General features: G+C 41.0%; 2 protein-coding genes across 16 annotated transcripts in view; one reads left to right on the top strand and one right to left on the bottom strand.

The window, feature by feature from the left end:
- Nucleotides 1–7580, top strand: part of Rb1 (RB transcriptional corepressor 1) — a 162304-nt gene extending 154724 nt beyond the window's left edge. Inside the window, exons 24-26 of the mRNA XM_008824409.3 lie at nt 640–782; nt 1324–1373; nt 3597–7580. Of these exons, the coding sequence (XP_008822631.2) occupies nt 640–782; nt 1324–1373; nt 3597–3670 (267 nt within the window). The 3' untranslated portion in view covers nt 3671–7580. The remainder of the gene's footprint in view (nt 1–639; nt 783–1323; nt 1374–3596) is intronic.
- Nucleotides 7581–8329: 749 nt separating this feature from the next.
- Nucleotides 8330–21280, bottom strand: part of Rcbtb2 (RCC1 and BTB domain containing protein 2) — a 45818-nt gene continuing 32867 nt past the window's right edge. For 14 of the 15 annotated variants that reach the window (XM_017795915.2, XM_008824359.3, XM_008824362.3 and 11 more), the window contains 5 exons: nt 20765–20955; nt 20157–20283; nt 17264–17403; nt 12625–12755; nt 8330–8563 (listed from right to left, as the gene is read on the bottom strand). In XM_017795915.2, coding sequence (XP_017651404.1) covers nt 8423–8563; nt 12625–12755; nt 17264–17403; nt 20157–20283; nt 20765–20955 — 730 coding nt within the window. In that variant the 3' untranslated portion in view covers nt 8330–8422. Of the gene's footprint in view, nt 8564–12624; nt 12756–14415; nt 14497–15169; nt 15178–17263; nt 17404–20156; nt 20284–20764; nt 20956–21280 lie in introns of those variants that run through there. The other variant, XM_029559245.1, reaches the window with a different exon arrangement.

The raw sequence follows: 21280 nt of genomic DNA, 5'->3' as shown, positions 1-21280 counted from the left end.
CCAAGGACATTGTGACTTTTAGCCAAGAAACTGGCTACTTTTCTTTGAGGTCTTTTTACCCTAACTGCCTGGCCAATTCCTGCCTCCTATTCTTATCACACCATCCTCCGAAGGGGAAATACTTTCTGAATTAGCAACATTTCCTCAAATACAATTATCATTGGTAGTTTGTAATACACAAACAGTATGTCCTGGCAACATAATGTCCCTAAGATGAATTAAAGTTTTTTGAGATCCCTCATTATCTAATACACACTAACTAACTAACCTAATAAAGACAAAACTGTAAAAAACAAGGTTCCAGAAATTTGACCCAGCTCTGCTGCTTCTGTGAAGAAGCCCTGGTTTCATCTGTGGGTAAGTCCTGACAAGGACAAGCCAGGGCTTGACAGAACAGGTTCCACAGAGGAAGAGTTGGAGTCTCTTGGGAAAAAGCAGGGGGACTTAAAAGGAGTGGGTGTTTAATGAGGGCATAACTGACACAGTTATTCTTTTAAAATCTCTTATTTAATCCAATAACACAGAACCAAAATGAAGAGAATATTTCTGCCTTACTATTGACACCTCACAATAAAGTTTGCAGTTGCTGCCTTCAAAATGTTGCTGTTTAATGATTTTAAATAACTCTACAATTCATAGACATCTGAGAAGTTCCAGAAAATAAATCAGATGGTATGTAATAGTGACCGAGTGCTCAAAAGGAATGCTGAAGGCAGCAACCCTCCTAAACCACTGAAAAAACTGCGCTTTGACATCGAGGGATCAGATGAAACAGATGGAAGGTAGGAACTGTGGATGTCCCAGTAGATGAGCAGGGCACCTGGGAGTCTCAGCACTGCTGTGGGAACAGCTCCAAATAACAGGTGTGCTGGGATTGGTGGTACACACCATTAGTCCCAGCACTTGAGAGGCAGAGGCAGGTGGATCTCTTGTGAGATCAAGGCCAGCCTAGTCTACATATCGAGTTCCAGGCCAGCTCAGGCTTCAGGGAGACCCTGTCTAAAAGAAAGGTGTGAATATTCGGTAACATGTCAGTTGTTAGAGGTCTAATCATAGTCTTACACATTGATAAAGTTTTGTTAGTTTTAACATTAAATATTAAAAATCCTTACTCTTGAAAAATATTAGTGTGCTTTATAAGGACCACTGAAAAATATATAGGATCATGAGTTTGTGACATCTTTATTTTCAGTAACTTACAAGCTTTTGAAATTAAAAGTTGCTAAAATAATAGCATAACATGGCATTGAAAGCACCATAGTTACTAGAAACTTGAGTTGTATTTATGCTTATGAAATAATTGGGTTTCTTTTCAATCTGCAGTAAACGTCTCCCAGGGGAGTCCAAATTCCAACAGAAACTGGCAGAGATGAGTAAGTACTTTCTTTCCTTTGAAACATTTGCTTTCATTGCAAAAAGCCTTTAAAGTTTATGAAGGAATTCACATGTAATTCCTTCAAGTAGCAGACTTCCTAACACATTGAAAATATAATTCAAACCAGGAGTACAATATTTACCGCAACATTTGTGGACTAAGAGGGCGCTATAGTGAAGTCAGCATTCTTCCTAAGACGGTTCCTGTAAGAAGACTGGGAAGTGAAGCATCTCAGCACATTTTCAGCAGGAAAAGAAAGTGGGAATGAGGGTGAACATTCAGGAAATGTGGGTGTAAGGAAGAAAGCACCACTGAAGGTGTGAGGAGGGGCCAGGCTTGGGGGACACTGCAACAGAAAGTTTGCAGAATAATGCTCCTGGTCCAGTTTTAAGCTTTTTCCTGTGTTGTTTCAACCAAGGCTAAATATACCAGACACTTAAAATATTACATCAACTAATACATTTCTATTTTTATCTTGTGTAGTGATGGCTCCCCCATACCCCAGTACATGAAAAAGACATGACACTTATAATAAAATTAAAATCTTGAAACATAGTAATTTGGAGCCTACAGACACATATTTTACCAGGGGCAGAAGGCTGTGAAAAGATGTGTATTTTCTTAGAGAAGTGGTTCATAGCTGTAGTCAGTGCATTTTCTGGTGCCAAATGGAGCTATGACATTAAGGACAAGCAAAGGGAGTTTAAAGCTGACAGGCCATGCAAGGCATTGTCCAGGATGCTCTTTGGTTGGACAGAAAAACTTGTATTCAGGGCTGAGGATATGGCTTGATTGGTAATGTGCACAGAGCCCTGGGTTCATCCTCAGCATTGCAGTAAACCAGGTATGGTGGTACATTGCTAATCCACACACTTTTTGGAAGGTGGAGATAGAGGGATCAGAAATTCAGGGTTATCCTGGGGGAAAAGAGAATTGCATTCCAATAGATCATCACAGGATGCTGGCTTGCCCAAGTGAAAGGCGGTAGCAGTGGGATGCGTAAAGCTTGACTGTTTTCTTTCATTTTCAAATTAATTTTTTTTTTTCCTTTTTGGTGCTGGAGATTAAACTCAAGAATCCTGCCCAGTGAACTACACCCTAGTCTTTCTTTGTGTTGTTGCTGGGTTTTGGGTTTTCTTTGTTTTAATGAAGAATTCTAAAGTCAAGTATTTTCTTAGTTTTATCCAAGTATATATTTACTGTAATTGGGCATAACACCCTCCTCCTACCTTCCCTTTTCTTGCCCCTCCCTCTCCCATTTGTCTCCTTTGTTTTCCTAGGCAATTTCACTTCTTTTTCAAATTTTATTATTTTTATTTTATGTGTATGTAGTGTGCTGCCTGCATGTATATAAGTGTCCCTGTGTCATGCAGTACCCGAAGAGGTCAGAAGAGGATGTTGGATCCCCTAGAACTGCATTTGCAGTTGGTAGATGCCATGTGGGTTTTGGGAATCAAACCTGGTTCTTTTGCAAGAGGAGCCCATGCTCTTAGCCACTGAGCCATTTCTCCAGCCCCTTCTTTTATTTTATATATACATACATCAATTTTATGTGTAAAGTCAGAAAATTTCTAGTAATTTGTGTTCTGGTTTTGTCCATACTGTAATTAACAATTACTTTTAAAATGTACATGTTCCGTTTAACTTTGTGGCACCTGTGAGCTGTCTTCAAAAGCAAGGGGCTCCCTAGCATTGCTGAAAATGCTTCACTTACTCTTCAGGCCAGGAGCCATGGTTCTAGTCTGCTCCAGCAGCCAAGCTTGACTTCAGCATCTCTAGTCTGCAGAGGGGCACAAGGAGGAATATGCAAGGCTGTATTTGGCAGGGGTGACAAAGACAATGATTTTTATTCTCTCTCTTATGTTTGAGGCATACATTTTATAGTCTCTACACACATACACTACTGACATTTATTCTGGTTGTTCGTGGTTAGAAAAGAATTTAGTGACTGGGAAATCTGGCTTTTGAAACTTTATCCAGGCATTTTGGCACGTACCTGTAATCCCAGCACTCGGGAATTTAGATGGGCGCATGAGTCTGAGACTAGAGCAGGCTACATAGCAAGATCCTATATGGAAACCAAGGCAAACCCCCAAAGCCTATGAAGACCACTGCAAGACTGGAAGCTCCATCTGTCTAGATGAGCACAGTAGCCATGGCAGCCCCTTGTCGACTTACCCAGTACCCTCAGCACTACTAACATTTTTCATCATTTTTCCAGCTTCTACTCGAACACGAATGCAAAAGCAAAAAATGAATGACAGCATGGATATCTCCAACAAGGAGGAAAAGTGAGGATTTTCACGGCCTTGGACACTGTCGGAGCTTGGTGGACACCTCTGACTTTGTGTCTCATGGACTGTGTAATTCTCCCAGGTTCTGCTTATGGCCATGTTTACTCATTTAGATATAAAATGTACAAGTGCAAGTTGAGTATTTGTGTGGGTGATTCCTAAGCCACTTCAATGTTGTACTCAATGGTATATAATTGTTATTACACAGGATTGAGAATCTTGTGTAAATCATGCCATTTAAAAAGCTAGAGCAGATTGTCTGCATTTCCAGAGTGACCTGCTCTGCTCCGTGAGGTGAGGCTGCCTCTGGTGCAGGCATCCCAACAGCCACTCAAGCCTGTCCGACTACTTTGCCTTCCCTCATAGCACATGTGTGATGTTTGCTCTTGTTTTTATTAATTTATATGTATATTTTTTTAATTTAAAGTGAATACCCTTAGAAAATGTGTCTTGTCTTCCAAATGCAGTTTGATTAACTATCCATTCAACTAAATTATTCTGAATTCTTCTACTGAAACAGATTATTGTTACAAACCGGGAAAAAATTACCAGTTTATACACATTGGGCTTATTTTAATATTGGAATTTGATGTGCTGTGTGCTTGTTTTATGTATTTTACCTTTTAAATACAAGGAGAAAAACAAAGTATAAACATATGACACTGTCTTACTACTGACAGATTTCATACCTCAGAACCTATAGGAATTTATTCTTTTATTCATCCGACTCATGCTTTAAACTGAAATTATTGATAATACTCCAGGTTTTTTCTTTTAACCAATTCAAATCACTGAATTTATAAGAACCCATGTAGTACTTGAAAAGTATAGAGTCTAGCCACACCTTTGCTGCAGAGGACCCTCATACAGTATAATCCAAGTGCACTTTCTAATGTTTCTGGGTCCTGAAAAGTCAAGATACAAATTAATTTCATTCCTTAAGCAGACTGTTAACTATAGGAGCCTTAATTTTTTTTTCCTTAGAGAATTGTTTAATTGCATCTGAACAGTTATTTTGCTCTCCTAAGTTTGGGAAAATTTGTTTTCTCTGGAATGGTACATGTCTTCCAGGTTTTGAACTGGCAGTTACCTTTTTATAAAAGTCAATCTGGTCTAACCCCAGCACATTCAAAGCCACATTATTTCTAGTCCACTATTACTGCAAGTAATCAAAGGTGTCCGTAAGTTAGGCATTAATGTTTCTCTCTGATTTTGTGCAAAACCTTCAGATTTAAATAGTTGCATTAAAAATTGGAGGCGCTCCCTTCACCCCTCCGCCTAAAGGTGTATTTAAACTGTCTTGTGTGATTAACTTATTTAGAGATGGTATAATTTAAAATAGTTGATATTTAAGGTAGCATCAGCTAGCATTTAAGAAAATCACTTTGTCTCAACTCAGTTCTTTTTAAAAAGAAATCTGATCTTGTTAGAAAACAAACTTTATTTTGTGCTCAATTAAGTTTCAAATTTACTATTTTGACAGTTATCTTGATAACAAAAGCAATAGACAGCTTCTCCCATTTCTTTATTAAGTTTTGCATGAACATCTTACACATTAGCTGGATTTAGGTCAAGGGCTTACCATACTTCTGGGTCTTTTGCTAGTAAGTTCAAGTTAGAATTAGTGACAGAAGGAATTTCAAAGGTTCTGTATTGAGATTTCTTAAGGCTTCAGATACACTATTGCTTTTTTTGTACTGGTTAAAACTATACATTCAAAATTGCTATGTTACTATTTTCTACAATAGTTTGTCTATTTTAAAATAAACTAGTTGAAGAACCTAGTGGTTTGATGTGGTCTACATTACATGCTGCTCTGTGTGTAAGCTTTCTCTAAACATATCTGTTCTCAGCCTTTAAGAGACTCTTTCTGCTGATGAGGCTGATTTGCAGAAACTTGCTTTTACATCCATGTTTTGTTTTTTATTGTGTTCTCTTTTGTTCCAATTTTTATGAAATGAGCTTGTTAAAAAAGGTGGTGGGGAACAAGGAGCTTCATGAGGCCCTGTCAGAAAGACACAGGCAGGGAGAGTGAGGCATCTCTGCTACAGCAACCATGCAGGGCATAGAGAAAGAGCAAGACAAGACAGAAAGTGCTTGTCTACCTGCCAGAACTGGTGGCTGCAAGTCCTTCCCACACCTGAATGCTGCTTTGTTGGGTACAGTAGCAAATCTTATCAAAAATTTAAAATCAATTATGTGAGGCTAACCTTGAAAATAACAAGTTAGTAAGGATACATGGCTCCAAAAGTAGGATTCATTTAGGACAAGAGGCATCCACTTTCTGTCTCCAAAAAATGGACAGTTTGTCAAACGAAACTATACACTCAAAATGAGCTGGATATGGTGACAAATGCTTGTAATCCCAGCACTCAGCAGCAGACTGTCAGGGGGACTGTGTGTTTGAGGCCAGCCTGAATTAAACAGCAAGACCTATGTCAAAAAAAGAAGAAGGGGGAGGGGTGGGGAACACAGATTAACAGGATGTGAGAAAATTTTTACAAATGAGACATCTGAAAAATGACGGTTATCCAAAATATACAAAGAACTCTTAAAATCCAATAAAAGGAAAATAGACAACTCAATAATGAGCCAAAGACCTAAACAGACATCACCGAAGAAGATACACAGCAAATAAGCACATGAAACAAGATAGGGAAATGCTAAGGAAAACAATGACATACCACCACACACCTGTTAGAACTGCCAGAATCTGGAACAAAACCACCACATGCTAGTGAGAGTGTGGGACAATGGGAACTCTCCTTCCTGCTGGTGGGAAGACAGCTTGGCAGTTTCTTAATAAACTAAACATAACCTTACCATATGATCACATAATCACATTCCTTGGTATTTACTAAAAGGAGCTGAAAAAAAACCCCTACATACAGTTATTTAATCCTTTCTTCACAACTGCCCAAATCCTTGAAAGCGATCAAGTTGTCGTTCAGTAGATGAATGGATATGCAGTGATATATCCAGAGAGTGGACTATTAATCAACACTGAAAAAAATTTACCAAGCCATGGAAGATCTGAAATGTGTATCACAGATTAAAGAAAGCCAGTATGAAAAGACTACATTCTCAGATTTCAAAGACATTCTGGAAAAGAGAAAACTATGGAGACAGTAAAAAATGAACCAGACCAGTCACTATTATGTGCGGGACTATGATGAACACATGTAGCATGTATTTATCCGAACCCACCGAATGTATGAAACCAAGCTGCCGTCTTCACTGAGGATGTTGTGTGAAGATAGGTTCATGAGCTGTAACTAATGTACCAGCCAGGAGATGCTGCTGAAAGTGCAGGGGTTCAACATGTGGGAGGCAGGGGCAAGGGGAACATAGCTGAGCCTTCCTGTTTTGGTGTGAAATTAAAACTACTAAAAAAATTTAAGTCTTCAAGAAAAGTAATCTTACCAACAAACAACAATGAAAGGTGATAAAATAGTAACTGGATTGTTTATAAACCATTTATGCTTTAGTACACAGACTCTGATGAGACTATACATGAAGATCTGCCTTAAAGAAGCAAATATATAATATAAAAAATGGATTTATATATACCTATGAGACAAAGTTGGTATTTTGATTTTGTTGCTTAAAAATTAAAAGGACAGTTCTATTATCTTCAAAGAAGCACTTTATTATCAAATAATTCTACATCAGAACAAGATTTTTATTTCCAAAAGGATTTCTTCATATAACATCACATTGTGAGACACTTAAAAAGTGGGGCACTATATCCTGTTCCAGTTTGTCTTTTCCCACTGGGTGGCTTGTTTTACTCTAAAAACTCAGACTTCTCAATCTTGTTACTGGTATCCATGAAATATATTAGTTCCTCTCCATCTAGTTTAACTACACTAGTGTCAGGTTAAGAAACCTGTCTTATAGTGACATAAAAGCCAGCTATAGGAAAAACATATAATCAATTTTACTTACAGAGGAAGACCCTCAATATAAAGAAAAGCAAAGGGGTTTATGCAATTATGTAAGGCAAATGATTCCAGATACAACATTCATTCAAAGTTAATACTTCATACCCAATAATGTCAAATGAGAAATTAATGACTCAAGAGTAAATAGAAAATTAAAATTAGCCCTTGGGCCTTTGACAATTTAATTGCTAAGGCCTTCTGTGAATTCTAATAATGCTCTAAATTAGCCACTATCAATGAACCAAAATATGAACCTCAGTAATTAGAGACTATTCCATTTATTTTGTGTAATAACCTTCATCCTACCGTCTAGCTGTTCCCAGACCACCCTCAAAGATTGACACTAGGTTAACTGAGTGTCTTCTATACACAAGGCACTGTGCTAAAGGCCAAAAAATGTGTAGTTGACAGCATTCCTTGTGTAGCTACATATCAGCCAGCTGAATAATGGAGCATTTGGCCAGAATAGCACAGACATATACCAAGGTACCAAAGATATCCAATAAGTGATCAAAAGAAGAAATGGTAACTATGATGACATTATCATTTTTTAACATGAGTATAGTCACATCTAATCGGAGCATATTCAGTGCCTTCTACTGTAAACTCTGGGCTTGGGCAGATGGAGAAGACTGACTTGACTACCTTCCTTTTGACAGAAGAATTCAGCCCGATGTAGCTCTCATTAATACTGTTAGTTAAACAAGTTATTCATCAGTGGCTTTTTTTCTTTTTCTTTTTCTTTTTCTTTTTTTTTTTTTTCAGGGATGAAATGGAAAGGCTTCATGTTCCTTTCCTGCAGGCGGTAGTCAGTTTTTAAAGGCCCCAACCCTGCTGGCTTTGCTGATGAAGTTCTTCAGAAGATCGTGGTCCATTTCTGCAAAGCCTGAAGTTTGTGTTACCACAGTCAAATGGTTTATGCAGAACCTGAAGCAGAATTCTTCTAAGTCCTAGGAACAACAACAATGGTTTAATAAATCTGTATTCACCAGCCAAACATGGTGAGGGAATTCTTCAAAGAAAAAGAATCTGACAGCCTGCAGGACGAAGGGTTGGTGCGGCCATATAGTTCCAGCAACTAGAAACTATAATTAATCCGTGTTGCTAAAAGTGTAAAGAATACAAAGGAAAATGTTCGGATTTGGCCAGTGCTAAGAATATGGCCTTTTTTTCCTCAGAGACAGGCACTTAGGTACAGGAATCTTCAGCACAGTTTTCTCGCAACAGCACTTGTGTCATACTTGTGTCATTCATTGCATTTTCAATTATTTGTTAAAAGTTAGGTTTCCCCAATGTTTTTAATTTTTTCTGCCTGTGAAGATGGTGTGCAAGGGGACAAGCCAGAACAACTAGTAATGCTGGGAAACTGCTTCCCCGAAGTTAACACACTATTATTTTTTTCTCTGCAAGAGGACATCAGAGTGTGGATTTTACCACATTACATGCAATAATCTTAACTGGGGAGTAAGTGGTAGATTATGTGCTTGGTATGTGTGAAGCCCTGGGTTCAATCTTCAGAACCAAATAAAAATGTATACACACACACGTGTATTACAAATATATGTATTTCTCTTTATTTAAAATCGGTACTGAGGAATGAGCCTAGGGCCTCATGTGGGCTACGCTTGCTAGGCATGTGTTCTATACTGAGATGTTCCCAGCCTACCAGATGCTTTCTTCACCTGGGAATACATGAAGCTAGCCTGCTGAGACCTTGCAAGCCTCAGCCCCTAGACTGTGATATGGCCTAGCACAAGGGGCTGCCTGTTCATGTTTTTTTTTTTTTATTTCTTCTATATTGTTGAAGCCAATTTATAAAATATACAGCTCTCAGTAATTCCCAAGCAGTTACATATGTACGCTGCACATTATAGTCTGTTCTCTATATATCAACACTTAGCACTATGCCAGTGTGCACACAAACCTGCATTACATTTCTCTAAGAAAGGAAAATGGGGCTGGAGAGATGGTTCAGCAGTTAAGAACATTCTTGCAGAGGACCCGTGTTAGGTTCATAGTACCCACATGGCAGCTAACAACCTTCCATAACTACAGTTCTAGTGGATCCGATGCCCTCTTCCAGCTTCCATGGGCATTGCATGACATGGGTACACTTACATACATGTAGGCAAAACACTCATACACATAAGAGTAAAAAATTAAAAAGAAATAAAAACCAACTGTGAGAAAAATACAATTATTTCATCCCTGAACAGACTGGCCGGCTGCTAGGGTCTCACTGGCAGTATAGTCTATTTCGGTCCCACAGGAGCCCTCAGGGACAAAACAAATTTCACACATTTAATAACAAAAATATGCTTTCTTGATATATGTTAAATACCCCAGTAGCTAAACAGGGAGTTGCCAGTCTTTGGCAGAACTGTACAGAAGGGCGGAGAGTTGCATGCCCACATCATACACGTTACAGTGTTAATGCTACAGGGCTGGGGGCCTGGGCACTTGAGTGTCCCAAAGTTCTGGACAGTGCCAGCAAAAGTGCTAATTACTGGGAGAGCAAAATGACACTACGGAAGTTTCTCTGATATACCTTCTTTTACTTTGGGTGAGAATCTCCCATAATTATCCTAAGGATGGGATTTGGAAAGAGTTCTGTAATTCTAAGAATCCAGTAAATTGGTATAGTGATACCAGTAAAGGAGACGTCTGTCCATACAAAAGAAGGCCTCTATCATTTTTCAGTAAAAGACTAATGTCTGCTTTAAATGCTGCTGCTTTATACAGCGTCATTTTAACAAGGAGTCCTTAGTTCTGTCATGCAAACACAGAAACCATAGTTCCTGCTCATTCATTCCCTGACATGACTCTCATATTTTGTTAGGCCCCAGAACTTCCTCTTTCTTATCCTAAGCTAAACGTGACTTCCTTTTCAGTCAAAAGAGGCTCCATAAGCTCTTAACCCGCCTATCTCCTTGCCTCCCTTGCTACACACTGTGGACAGTTCTCTTTCCTGGTACCCTAATGAATGGTCCATGGTGGATATAAAGCCTGTCCCCTCACACACTCACTAGGCCACACTGCCCCACCTACTCAAGGACCTATCTAGCAACTGTCCCCATCCACAGCCTGTCCTTCACTGGGGTTGTTGCCTTTTATAAAAACATGCTTCAATTTCTTTAAAAAAAAAAAAAAAAAAAAAACCTTAATACTTCTCTTTCCCCCACAACCTGTTTCCCTTTAAATTTATAAAATTATCAGGAAAAAGTCATTTCTGTTCCTCATATACTCTGCTAGCGTCCCTTTATCAAAACTTTCACTTCTGACACCAAGTGCCTGAGGCTTGATCCTCAGCCCTGTCTGCTCATGACAGCCACTTATGGCTCTCAGTACACTTCTCTTTCAGCTCCAGAATGGTTTATGCCATGTGCTCATTGGATGTGTTCCCTGGATGTTTAATAGGTATCATATACTCGACACCCTCATAACCATATTCCTGGTGTTCCTTAAAATGCTGCTCCTTGCCACCTTCCCCATCTCAGTAATGACAGTTCACCCTTTAGGACAAACACCTTAGCACAATCCTTGCGTTCTCCTTTTTGCTACCTGGCATCCACCTCAGCAAATCTGTTTACTGTTTAGGGTTCCAGTCCATCCTTTTCACCATTCCTCCAGCAAGTGATTGGGCCAGGCTACTCTCACCAGTTTCTGGAGGGCATGCTCCCTCTCTGGACACTGCCTGCCTTCATCACCTGCCTCTACCTCCTATACCTGCAGCAGCCACCACACCCAGCTGTGGTGGTTGTTTTAATTTGAATGCCAAGTGAAAAAACAAAACTTAAAAGTATTTAGAAAAGTATACAAGTCAGACCTGGTGGTTTAGGCCTACTATTCAAGCCACAGAGGAGCCTTAGGCAAGAAGACCTCAAGTTCAAGGGCTGTCTGGGCTACATAGTGAAACCTGGGCTAAGTAGTGAGATCAAAATAAAAAGTAAAGGGGGGCTGGGGCTATAGCTCAATGGTACAGTACTTGCTGAGCACTTATAAAGTTTTAAGGTTCAATCCCCAGAACCACAAAAATTTTAAAAATAGGAAGACGTTCCAGTCCCAGAAGTGTCAGGAAGGTGAAAGTTGTACCATCTCTGCCTGATGAGTCATTTCCACCCTCAGAATTCTTGAGTTTTCTGCATTTTCTTTAATAAGCATATTGTTTACATTTGCCGAGAAGGGCATTACCTTTTTCCACTTGTCTTTTTTTTTTTTTTAAATCAAAGGAGAGGATATCCTCATTCCAAAAGGAAACTGACTGGGAGAAGTTATGGCCTGTTTCCTAAAGATTCAGCTCTAAAATGTTTCCTTTCCTTTCTTTATCATAACAATACAAGCCACTGAAGAGAGTTCAGAGAAAGCAGAGAAGGAAGTCACAGTCACCACCGTAAAGACTGCTCCAGCCCCTCCACGTGTACTTAACATATTATTCCGATTTTCCCTGTGTTCTCTGCTCCACTCTTTCTCTTTCAAACGGCCCATCTTTTCTTTTTTCTTTTTTTTTTTTACTATGGAAAACTTACTTCATTATATGATACAAAACATTTTTCCACATGACCATTATTTACTTTTGAATCTTCTCTGGAATATTCTTTGGTGTATGAATTTTTAAAAATTACATTAATTTGTGTGTGTGAGTCTATGCACACATGTGTGGAGGTCAGAGGACAACTTATGGGAGTCAGCTCTTCTATCATGTCGGTCCCAGGGCTTGAACTCAGGTTGCCAGGCTGGGCAACAAGTGCCTTTACTTGCTGAGCCATCTCACCCCCGGTGTGTAAGTTTTTAATCACTGGAAATCAGATCTACCAATTGTTTACAGTCTCTGCCTTTGGGTCATTATATAGTCACTTATATTTTTGTATAACATTATAGTCACATATTTTTCTAGTGTTCAATTTTGTATAACATTTTCATCTTCCTGGAGCTCATTTTGATTTAAGGTACGAAGATGCACCTAACTTTATTCTTCCTGGAAGGTGGCCAGTTGGAAGGATGCTTTTCTTACCTGGGCGTCATATTTCACTGCAGCTGAGAGCAGGGCAATAGCGTTCTCCTCACAGATTCCTTGCTTGATAGTTTGCTGGCACAGCTTTTTCAAACGATTTTCTCTGTAAAATGTAGCCAAATCTAGCAGTCCTGATAGAAAGAAGTGTTTATTGTAGGTGTATTCTGATCATCCTGACTCAACTCAGAGGTGATGTGGTCACTGTTAATGTCAGGCTCGGTGAGTTCTGTGTACACAGACTACACTGATGGTCACTGAGTGTGCAGCTCTCCCTAAGAGGGTAGCTGAATTGAGCCAACACTCAGATAAGCTGCTGAAAAGCAGGAACAGCATGAAAATGGCTTGAATCATTTCCCGGACAAAACAACAGATGTGTGTTCCTCTTAATTACCCTTCCCTGTGCACTAGCAGAATCTCTCCCGGGTCATACCTATCACACCACATGCTGTCAGAGTCCCCTTAGAACAAAACAGAGACTGAGGTGTAGCTCAGTGATGCGATGCACATGCCTAGCAGGCTCAAGGCCCTTGCTTCAACCCCAGCACCAAATAAAGAGAAAAGAAAACCCCTTCATGGGCATGTGTCTGCCTCCTGTTCCTCTCTGTCCATCTCTGCTCCTCTCCAGAAAAACTAGAAAGCTCCCTGTATTTATGTTTTCTCATCTCCCAGCATATCCTGAAGCCATTCCAAACAGAACTGTCCTCCCACACTCACACCACACACCTGTGGCTGTCCCAAATGGTCCCCACAGTGCCACATCCATAGGCTGATCTACTTTCCTCCTATTCAGTATTCACTCATTGTTTGCTGTGGGTGATGATGATCAGACCTTGGAACATTTCATCACTTGCTAATGCTTTTCTTCTCCCTAATTGATGAATTGATTCTTCTCCCTAATTAAGTTCTCCTGGTTGGGCTATTTCTCCTGACTTCCAAATGTATGCATGCCATACTGTTCAACCCTTATTTCTCCAAGTGAGCTCTAGTCCCTTAGTTTTAAATACGATCCCGAGATGCTGATGATTCCTCTGATTATCTGTCTCTACTTTAAATAATCCAACAGAGACCACCATGTACATGTCAGTTCATTTGAACCTACCTTGAAAAACAATACGAACTACTCTTAAGCAGGAATGATCACTGGGCATTTGAGAGACACTATTTGTTTTGAGATACTGTGGTCAGACTCTTCATTATAGGGCTTGCCAATTAGCATAAATGTCAGAATTTGTCCTTGGTGCATGAATAGTGTTGAAGATGTGTGTGGCTTTGGCCAAATCATCCCGAGTCCTTCTGTTCTTGCATCAGTGGCTTCCACGCCCTTGGCAGCAGAATATATGCCAGGTCTACAGTTAAACCCAGGCTGCCATTTGACCAAAGATTGGCCGATCACTGGGATCTAGGTCTGGACTCCTCTCAGCTCCCCCCCACCCACTGTCCTTGTGATCTCTGCTGAGAATTCAGACAAGGCGCACAGCGTAGTGTAGAAGATGGGCAGAGTTTACTGTAGAGTAGAGCAGAGCTCACACTCAGAGGGTGAAAAAAAGAAATGGCAAAGGGACCACTGTGCAGATCTGCATTTTAGACACTTTATATCAATTTTATTTCTAAATATATATGTACATATATACCATATACATAACTATTAAATTTTTTTTTAGATTTTAAAAAAAATTTATGTTTTGCCTGCCTATGTGTGTATGCACCATGGGCATGCAATGCCTACAGTAGAAGCCAGAAGAGGGCATGGGACGCTTTGGAACTGGAGTTACAGATGGTTGTTACCTACCATGTGGTTCCTAGGAGTTAAAGCCAGGTCCTTTGTAAAACCAGCCAGTGTTCCTCACTTTTATTTTCATATTTTTTTAATACCTTGAGAGAGAGAGAGAGAAGAACATGGGTGGGTGCATGTATGTGTATTGTGTGTGTGTGTGCGTGTGTGTGTATGTGTTTGTGTGTGTATAAGAGAGAGAGAGAGAGAGAGAGAGAGAGAGAGAGAGTGTGTGTATATGAGAGGGGATGCCATGGTGCACATATGTAGGCCAGAGGACAACCAGTTCTCTCCTTCTACCATGTGGGTCTGGGGAGTGGAACTCAGGTTGTTGGCCTTAGCTGCATGTGCCTTTACCTGCTGGGTGATCACACTGGCTCTTTATAGTATGGGACTCTTTATACTACTTTTAAAGTTCTTAAAACAAACAGCTTTTTCTGAGGGACACTGCCCTTTCCAGTGACTGACAGGCCTGTGGTATGCCTTTGTTTTTTTGTTTTTATTTTTTTTTTTATCAGAAAGCTTTCTATTAGTAGTCTCACAATGTTTAAAGCTTTTGGAATTAAATTTAGGTAGTTATCAATTCAGTGACTTTCTGGGCAGTTCAGGATGTCAGGGTCTCCTCCTGGCAGTAATCAGAGGCTTGCAGGGTCTAGTCCTTGGTCTGTTGATTATCAGAGAGTGGGGTCCAGCCCCAATGTCCGCCAAGCCTGCTAACACGTAACTACTTTACAAGCTGATTCCTGCGATAGCCATTCATGCAGTGATCCTTACCAGAGCACCTGAAGGACAGAAAGCTGGGATTCATCAATCTTAACATACTATGTGTTTATCTGCTAAGGAACTTTATACATGTGCTAGAATCTGAATGGAAATTGGCTTTCATTGTAACAGCAAAAATTATCAAAATTAGAAAATGAAGTACCATGGCCCAAAACAAGATACTTAAACCTTCTAAAATCTTCAGAGTTGTGAATGATTGTTTTGGGTCAGTTCTCAGTCATTCTCAAATTCATTCCAATAGCCCCAAATGCCTACAGCTTCAGAATCACACACACAAGCACAGGCCTCAAGAGTCACTGCCCTCAGCAGGGTGCTGCACCTCCCCAACTACATCCTTATCACAGGGAGGTTACAGAGCCCCAAGTTCATGTCTAGGTTAACATTTTGGGTCCCTGAACACCTGGAATTTCCTGCCTAGTTGCTTGAGACTGCACACCTGCAGGTTTCCTCCCTCTAGCAACAATGTGCAGACACATGCCCTGCCCCAAGCTCAGGTGCACAGAGCTTGGACACAGGCTGGCAGGCTGCAGTGCCCATACACTCTTGTCATATAGGAATAACTGTGATCTGAAGGCCAGATCTACCCCTTCTGGGGCACTGCATTCTATCTAGTACAGAAGCAAAACTGAAATGGGACCCTTTAGGTCTTAATGAAGGTATATTTTTCAAGGTAGGAAGATCAGACATATTTCATTTGAAATGTGTTTAAACACAGGGTAGGTAGGCCTCCATTTGGACTCTTTTTCAGGGCTTTATAAATGTTAGAGGTGCAACTATATTAAAAAAAAACCAAAAAACCTGACACTCTTGTTTATTAAGCACTCAAATTCCTTTGGGTATTCAAAGTCAAAAGCAAAGCCTCCATCTGACAGATCTCCATCTGTCATCTTGGTGACCTACACTTCCACTAACGTGGCTACAAGAGGAAAATACCTCAGCACAGACAATTCTCCTTACCTCTCATGTCTCAGCCATGGACAGATCCCATCTGGTTTTTCTTTAAAGTATATCTAGCTAGAATCTGGTCTCTTTTAAACACCTGCAAAGCTATATCCCCTAACCTAGACAACAGCATCTCACACCTGAGTCATTGTAATTACTGATCTTTTAAAAACAAATCACACCAGGCATGGTGGCACATGCCTGTAGGCCTAGCACTTGGGAGGCAGTGGCAGGCGGATCTCTATGAGGTCAAGGCCAGCCTGGTCTACAAAGTGGGTTCCACGACAGCTTGGCCAAAAGGGGGCCCCTGCTTCCAAAAAAAAAAAAAAAAAAAAAAAAGAAAAAAAAAAAGCCCCCAAATCACATCACTCTGATGGCAACAACTACTGCCCCAACACATGCACGCACGCACGCGCACACATACAATGTTTAGCTGAGCCACACCATCTGGAAACACCCACTTTCCAGCATCCCACCATCTGGAAACACCCATTTTCCAGCATCCCACGTAGTAGGATGTGGCTTTGATCTACTCTGGAGCACTGAATGAACAGACTTTCTAGGGCCCTGCCTTTGGAGACACTTGGGATCTGACCTCTGTCCCATGATCTCTGTCCCTTTTCTTCATTCTGCTGCCCATGATGCTCTAATAGGGACTGGTATTCCATTGACCAAGGCTCACTGGATCTACCTGCTCAGCCTTCATGTGAAACAGCAACATAAGGAGAGTTGTGTTCAGGACCTAGGGGTATAGCTCAATGGTAGAACACGGCAAGGCCCGGGGTGCAGCTCAGTGGTAGAACATGGCAAGGCCCAGGGTGCAGCTCAATGGTAGAACATGGCAAGGCCCGGGGTACAGCTCAGTGGTAGAGCATGAGCAAGGCCTGGGGTGCAGCTCAGTGGTAGAGCAATCCTGGGGTGTAGCTCAGTGCTAGAACAGGCCTGGGGTGAAGCTCAGTGGTATAGCATGAGCAAGGCCATGTTCCATCCCTAGCACCAAAAGGGAAAATGTCTGGGCTCGACATCAAGAAGAGAATTTCTTCTTTAACTCGTCTCAGTTTTTTCTTTTTGACTATATTTAGAAACTACCCTCTTAGTAACTCAACATTTTGCCAATTTCTTGGTAAAACCTGTGGCGATTACCTACTGCCTCCTCAGGAGATAGGCTGATACTGTCTGTGTACAGGTACTCCAGGAAAGCTCGGTACACAGGATAGGAAAATTCACTCATTTCTACAATGTCATCTTCATTGTCCTCCAACGAAGAACGAAAATGTTCACATCTGAAAGAAGGAAAGAGGTCAGATCTTAAGTTCTAGGCCAGAACTGAAGGCCTACGTGAGGACCTTTCTCTTAGAGGCTGTATACCTTCCAGCTTGGTAGTCTGGATGTTAAGTGTCTCCTGAAGGCCCATCTGTTGGTCCCAGGGCAGCACTATTAGGAAGTGGTGGAACCCTCAAAGGTAAGGGACCTTAAAAGAGATGGGGGTGGGGAGGCTGGTGTGAGGCCTTAGTTCATGGGGAACATACACTCAAAGGGATCTGTAGAACCCAAGTCCCTTCTTCCTCCTCCTCCTCTTGTGCCCTCTGCCTTGTAACATAAGCAGTTTTGTTCCACTAGGCAGTCACCACCATGATATGCTACCTTGCAAGAGGCATAAACAATGGGGCAACCTAATCATGGACTGAAACCTCTAAATCTGTAAGCCAAAATAAACTTTTTCAGCTGGAGTCATAGCTAGGCAGTGCCCTGGGGTCAATCCCAAGAAAGTAACCTTTTTGTCAGTTAATTATTTCAGACATTATTATGCTGACAGAAAGCTATCTAACACAACATCCGTGCCTTGGCTCCTAATTTTCAGTTATTCAATATGACTGAAATGCAGCCTGCTGTTGCTGTGGGTGGCCCAGGCAGCTGCCGCTACAGCTGAACTGATGGAGACAGTACAGGGCTCCTTGGCATCTTTCTCACAATGTCTTTACTGATTTTATATAAATTATCTACCTATCTGTCTGTCAGTTGGTTGGTCTATCTATATAAATACTTCTTTATGCGTATGAGTATATTGCCTGCATGTGTGTTAGTATGCTTGTGTCATGCAATACCCACAGAGGTCAGAAGAAGGTGTCGGATCCCCTGGAACTGGAGTTAAGGACAGTTGTTGGCCGCCACATGGGTGCTGGGAATCGAACCTGGGTCCTCTGCCAAGAGCAGTCAGTACTCTTCCATTTTTTAATATTTTTATAACCCTGAGTAAATTTGTTTCTTTATTTCATATAGATTGAAGTTTACTTCCTAAAAGTTTCTATGTTGGAAGTTCTAACCTCTGGTCCCTTAGGATGTGACCTTATTTGCAAACAGGGTCTTCACAAAGGTAATCAACATGAGTCACTGTGGTGGGTCCTAAGGCAATCAGACAAAGGGGGAAATTTGGACACAGACACGCACAGTGAAAATGTCACATGGCATGCCTAGAAATGACAAAGCTTGTCACAAATCATCAGAGGCTCAAGTAGAGGCATTGAACATATTTTCCCTCCCAGCCTCAGAGAAAAACCATACCTGACACCTTGATCTTTGGCTTCAGGCGTCCAGAAGCATGAGAGAGTAAGTTTCTATGGTTTAGGCCATGTGTGTGCAGTGCTCTATCACAGTCAAATATTCCCCATCCCCTTTCCTTATGACAGTGCACCCACTATGGTGAAAGTGGACACATGTGGCACAGTGTGACCTTATGAAATGGGAACTTGAGACTGAAACACCACATGAGTTTGTGAGTCATAAAAGGATTTAAATATCTGTTTCAGAACTACAATGAAATTCAAAATCATGCTTTAAAAAAAAAAAAAAGCCAGGCACACAAGAATGGATACTATATCATTTCATTTATATAAACCTCTAGAAAACACTGAGTATCCAGGGTGACACATCAGTGGCTGCCCAGGCTAGGCCTATGGGACCTTTGAGGCATGGCAGAATTTTTCTGTGTCCAGAAGTGGGGTAGTAGTTTTATAGACCATGTACATGGGGCAAAGGTGAGGCAGATACCCACCATTGTTCAGAAATTAAACATCAAGAAATGCAATTTTAGTCATTTTTGTGTTGGCATCACTCAGACCTCATTGGTCTAGAAGAGACTCACTTTCTCTATTTTTAAGCATCTGAAAGCTAAGTACCCCACAGCTGCCTGAGGAGAGTGATTACGACTGCTGTGCTCAGGACTAAGGCAGGGAGAGGGACTTAGGTCAAAGTACTTGGCCATGTTCAAAGGATAGAACATATTTACCAAGCAAAAGCTCACTGCTTTCTAATGAAAGAAAGGAGCTTTCCAGACCTCTAAAAAATGCCTTCAGGGCTGACTCTTGAGCTGGAGAGATGGTTCAGCAGTTAAGAACCCTGTTCCTGCAGAAGACCTCGGTTCGAATCCCAACACTCACATGGCACCTAACAACTGTCTGTAACTCCAGTTCCAGGAGATCCAACAGCCTCTTCTGTCCTCTGCAGGCATTGCACAGACAACATGGGTACACTTACCTACATGCAGGCAATACATGCACACATATAAAATAAAAATAATAAATAAAATATTACAAAAAACAAAAAACAAAAAGAATGGCTGCAGGGCCAACTCTGAACACACTCAGCACTGTGACTCTCCTGCATTACTTTTCACTTTCCATGTCACGTTCCCCCTAGCTGCACCGCCCAGCTGCACAGTGTGCTTTAAGGGCAAAAAACAGCCTTGCAGCACTTTCTCTTAATTACTCAAGTGCCTAGCACAGTCCCTTGGATACAGGAAATAATTGTCAAATGAACAGATTTCAATTCTCAAAAGAAATGAGCTCTTACTTAATTTTTGAAAACATTTATTTTGTGTGTGTGTGCATGTCCAGGGTGCCCATTTGGAGATCAGAAAACAACTTGTGGGAGCCAGTTCTCTCCTTCTACCATATGGGTCTCAAAGATCAAACCCAGAGCATCAGGCTTGGTGGCAAATGCCTTTACCCACTGAGCCATCTTGCTGGCCTACTCTTACCTAATTTTGAGAAGGACTTTGTGTGCATAAATGTATTTTCCATCAACCAGAAACTTGAGGTCTGCTGTGTCAGGATTGTCAAATTCCCTCTTCAGTGACTCAGCCACAGTGAGGTGATCATCAGGTTCTAGGAGAGCAACACAGCAGTTCTAGGCTCAGTCACAGAGAGAGGGACATGCAGGCAAGGAGGCCTTACCCTTAGGCACTCATGAACTACTAACTCCCTGATGTAACTAACCAGTTGAGCAAGACTTTACCCCTGGATAAGGATTCACATCTCTGCATGTTTTTTACCAGTTTGGCTAAATAACAAAAGTCCCCACCTACTTCACTAACTGAATAAAATTCTAGACTGTCTCCAAGAAAATAATCCAGCTAAAAATAGAAGATGAAGTTTCCTGGTAAAATCAAAAATCAATTAAATCAAATTACTTCAACTTAATATTGGTGTTGGTTCCCAGTAGTTTTAAGAAAATCAGTTAACTTAGTTCCCTTTCACAGGAGCCCACAGAAAGGAAATTAATTAGCTCTTCTATCTAATGAAGTCCTGATATTTAGCACCCAGTTCTCTTCTTAGTTTTGCTCCAAACATACAAGGCTGAACTTACCCACAGAGAGAAGGCGCCAGGTGACAGCAGGGGTGGCAAAGCAGGCAAACACATCATCGGTGCAGGAGAAGTGGGTGAGGTGGGGGAGGATCACTGACTGGCCCCGGCACTGGCCCCACATGTACACGTGCCCACCTTGGGTCTTGGCAGCAGATGTATGGGCAGAGTGACAGGCTGCAATCTCTATGATTCTAAGAGCATAAGCAAACACCACAGAAACACAGTAAGCAGGAGAAAAACAAGATGGTCTCTAATTTCCCTAGGTGTATGTGATTCAGAGCATCATAAACTATTTGAGAGAACTGAGTGGATAGGCCTGAAGAGGAAAAAAAAGAACAAAGCAAGACATGGACACCTCATCTTCTAAATTTTCAGCCACCAAATACTGAAGCCACACTTCAATGACACGCAGAGCTCTTGAGGATCTTCTGATTACCAGTTGGCCTATAAAAATAAGTACCATCTTCTGAAATTTAGATACAACCAAGTAAAGGAGACATAATATATATATATATA

This window comes from Nannospalax galili, unplaced genomic scaffold, assembly GCF_000622305.1.
Source record: "Nannospalax galili isolate Female #2095 unplaced genomic scaffold, S.galili_v1.0 scaffold388, whole genome shotgun sequence".
In the NCBI taxonomy this organism is placed as follows: domain Eukaryota; kingdom Metazoa; phylum Chordata; class Mammalia; order Rodentia; family Spalacidae; genus Nannospalax; species Nannospalax galili.
The sequence above is the reverse complement of the archived record's forward strand: the minus strand, read 5'-3'. Positions and strand labels throughout refer to the sequence as shown.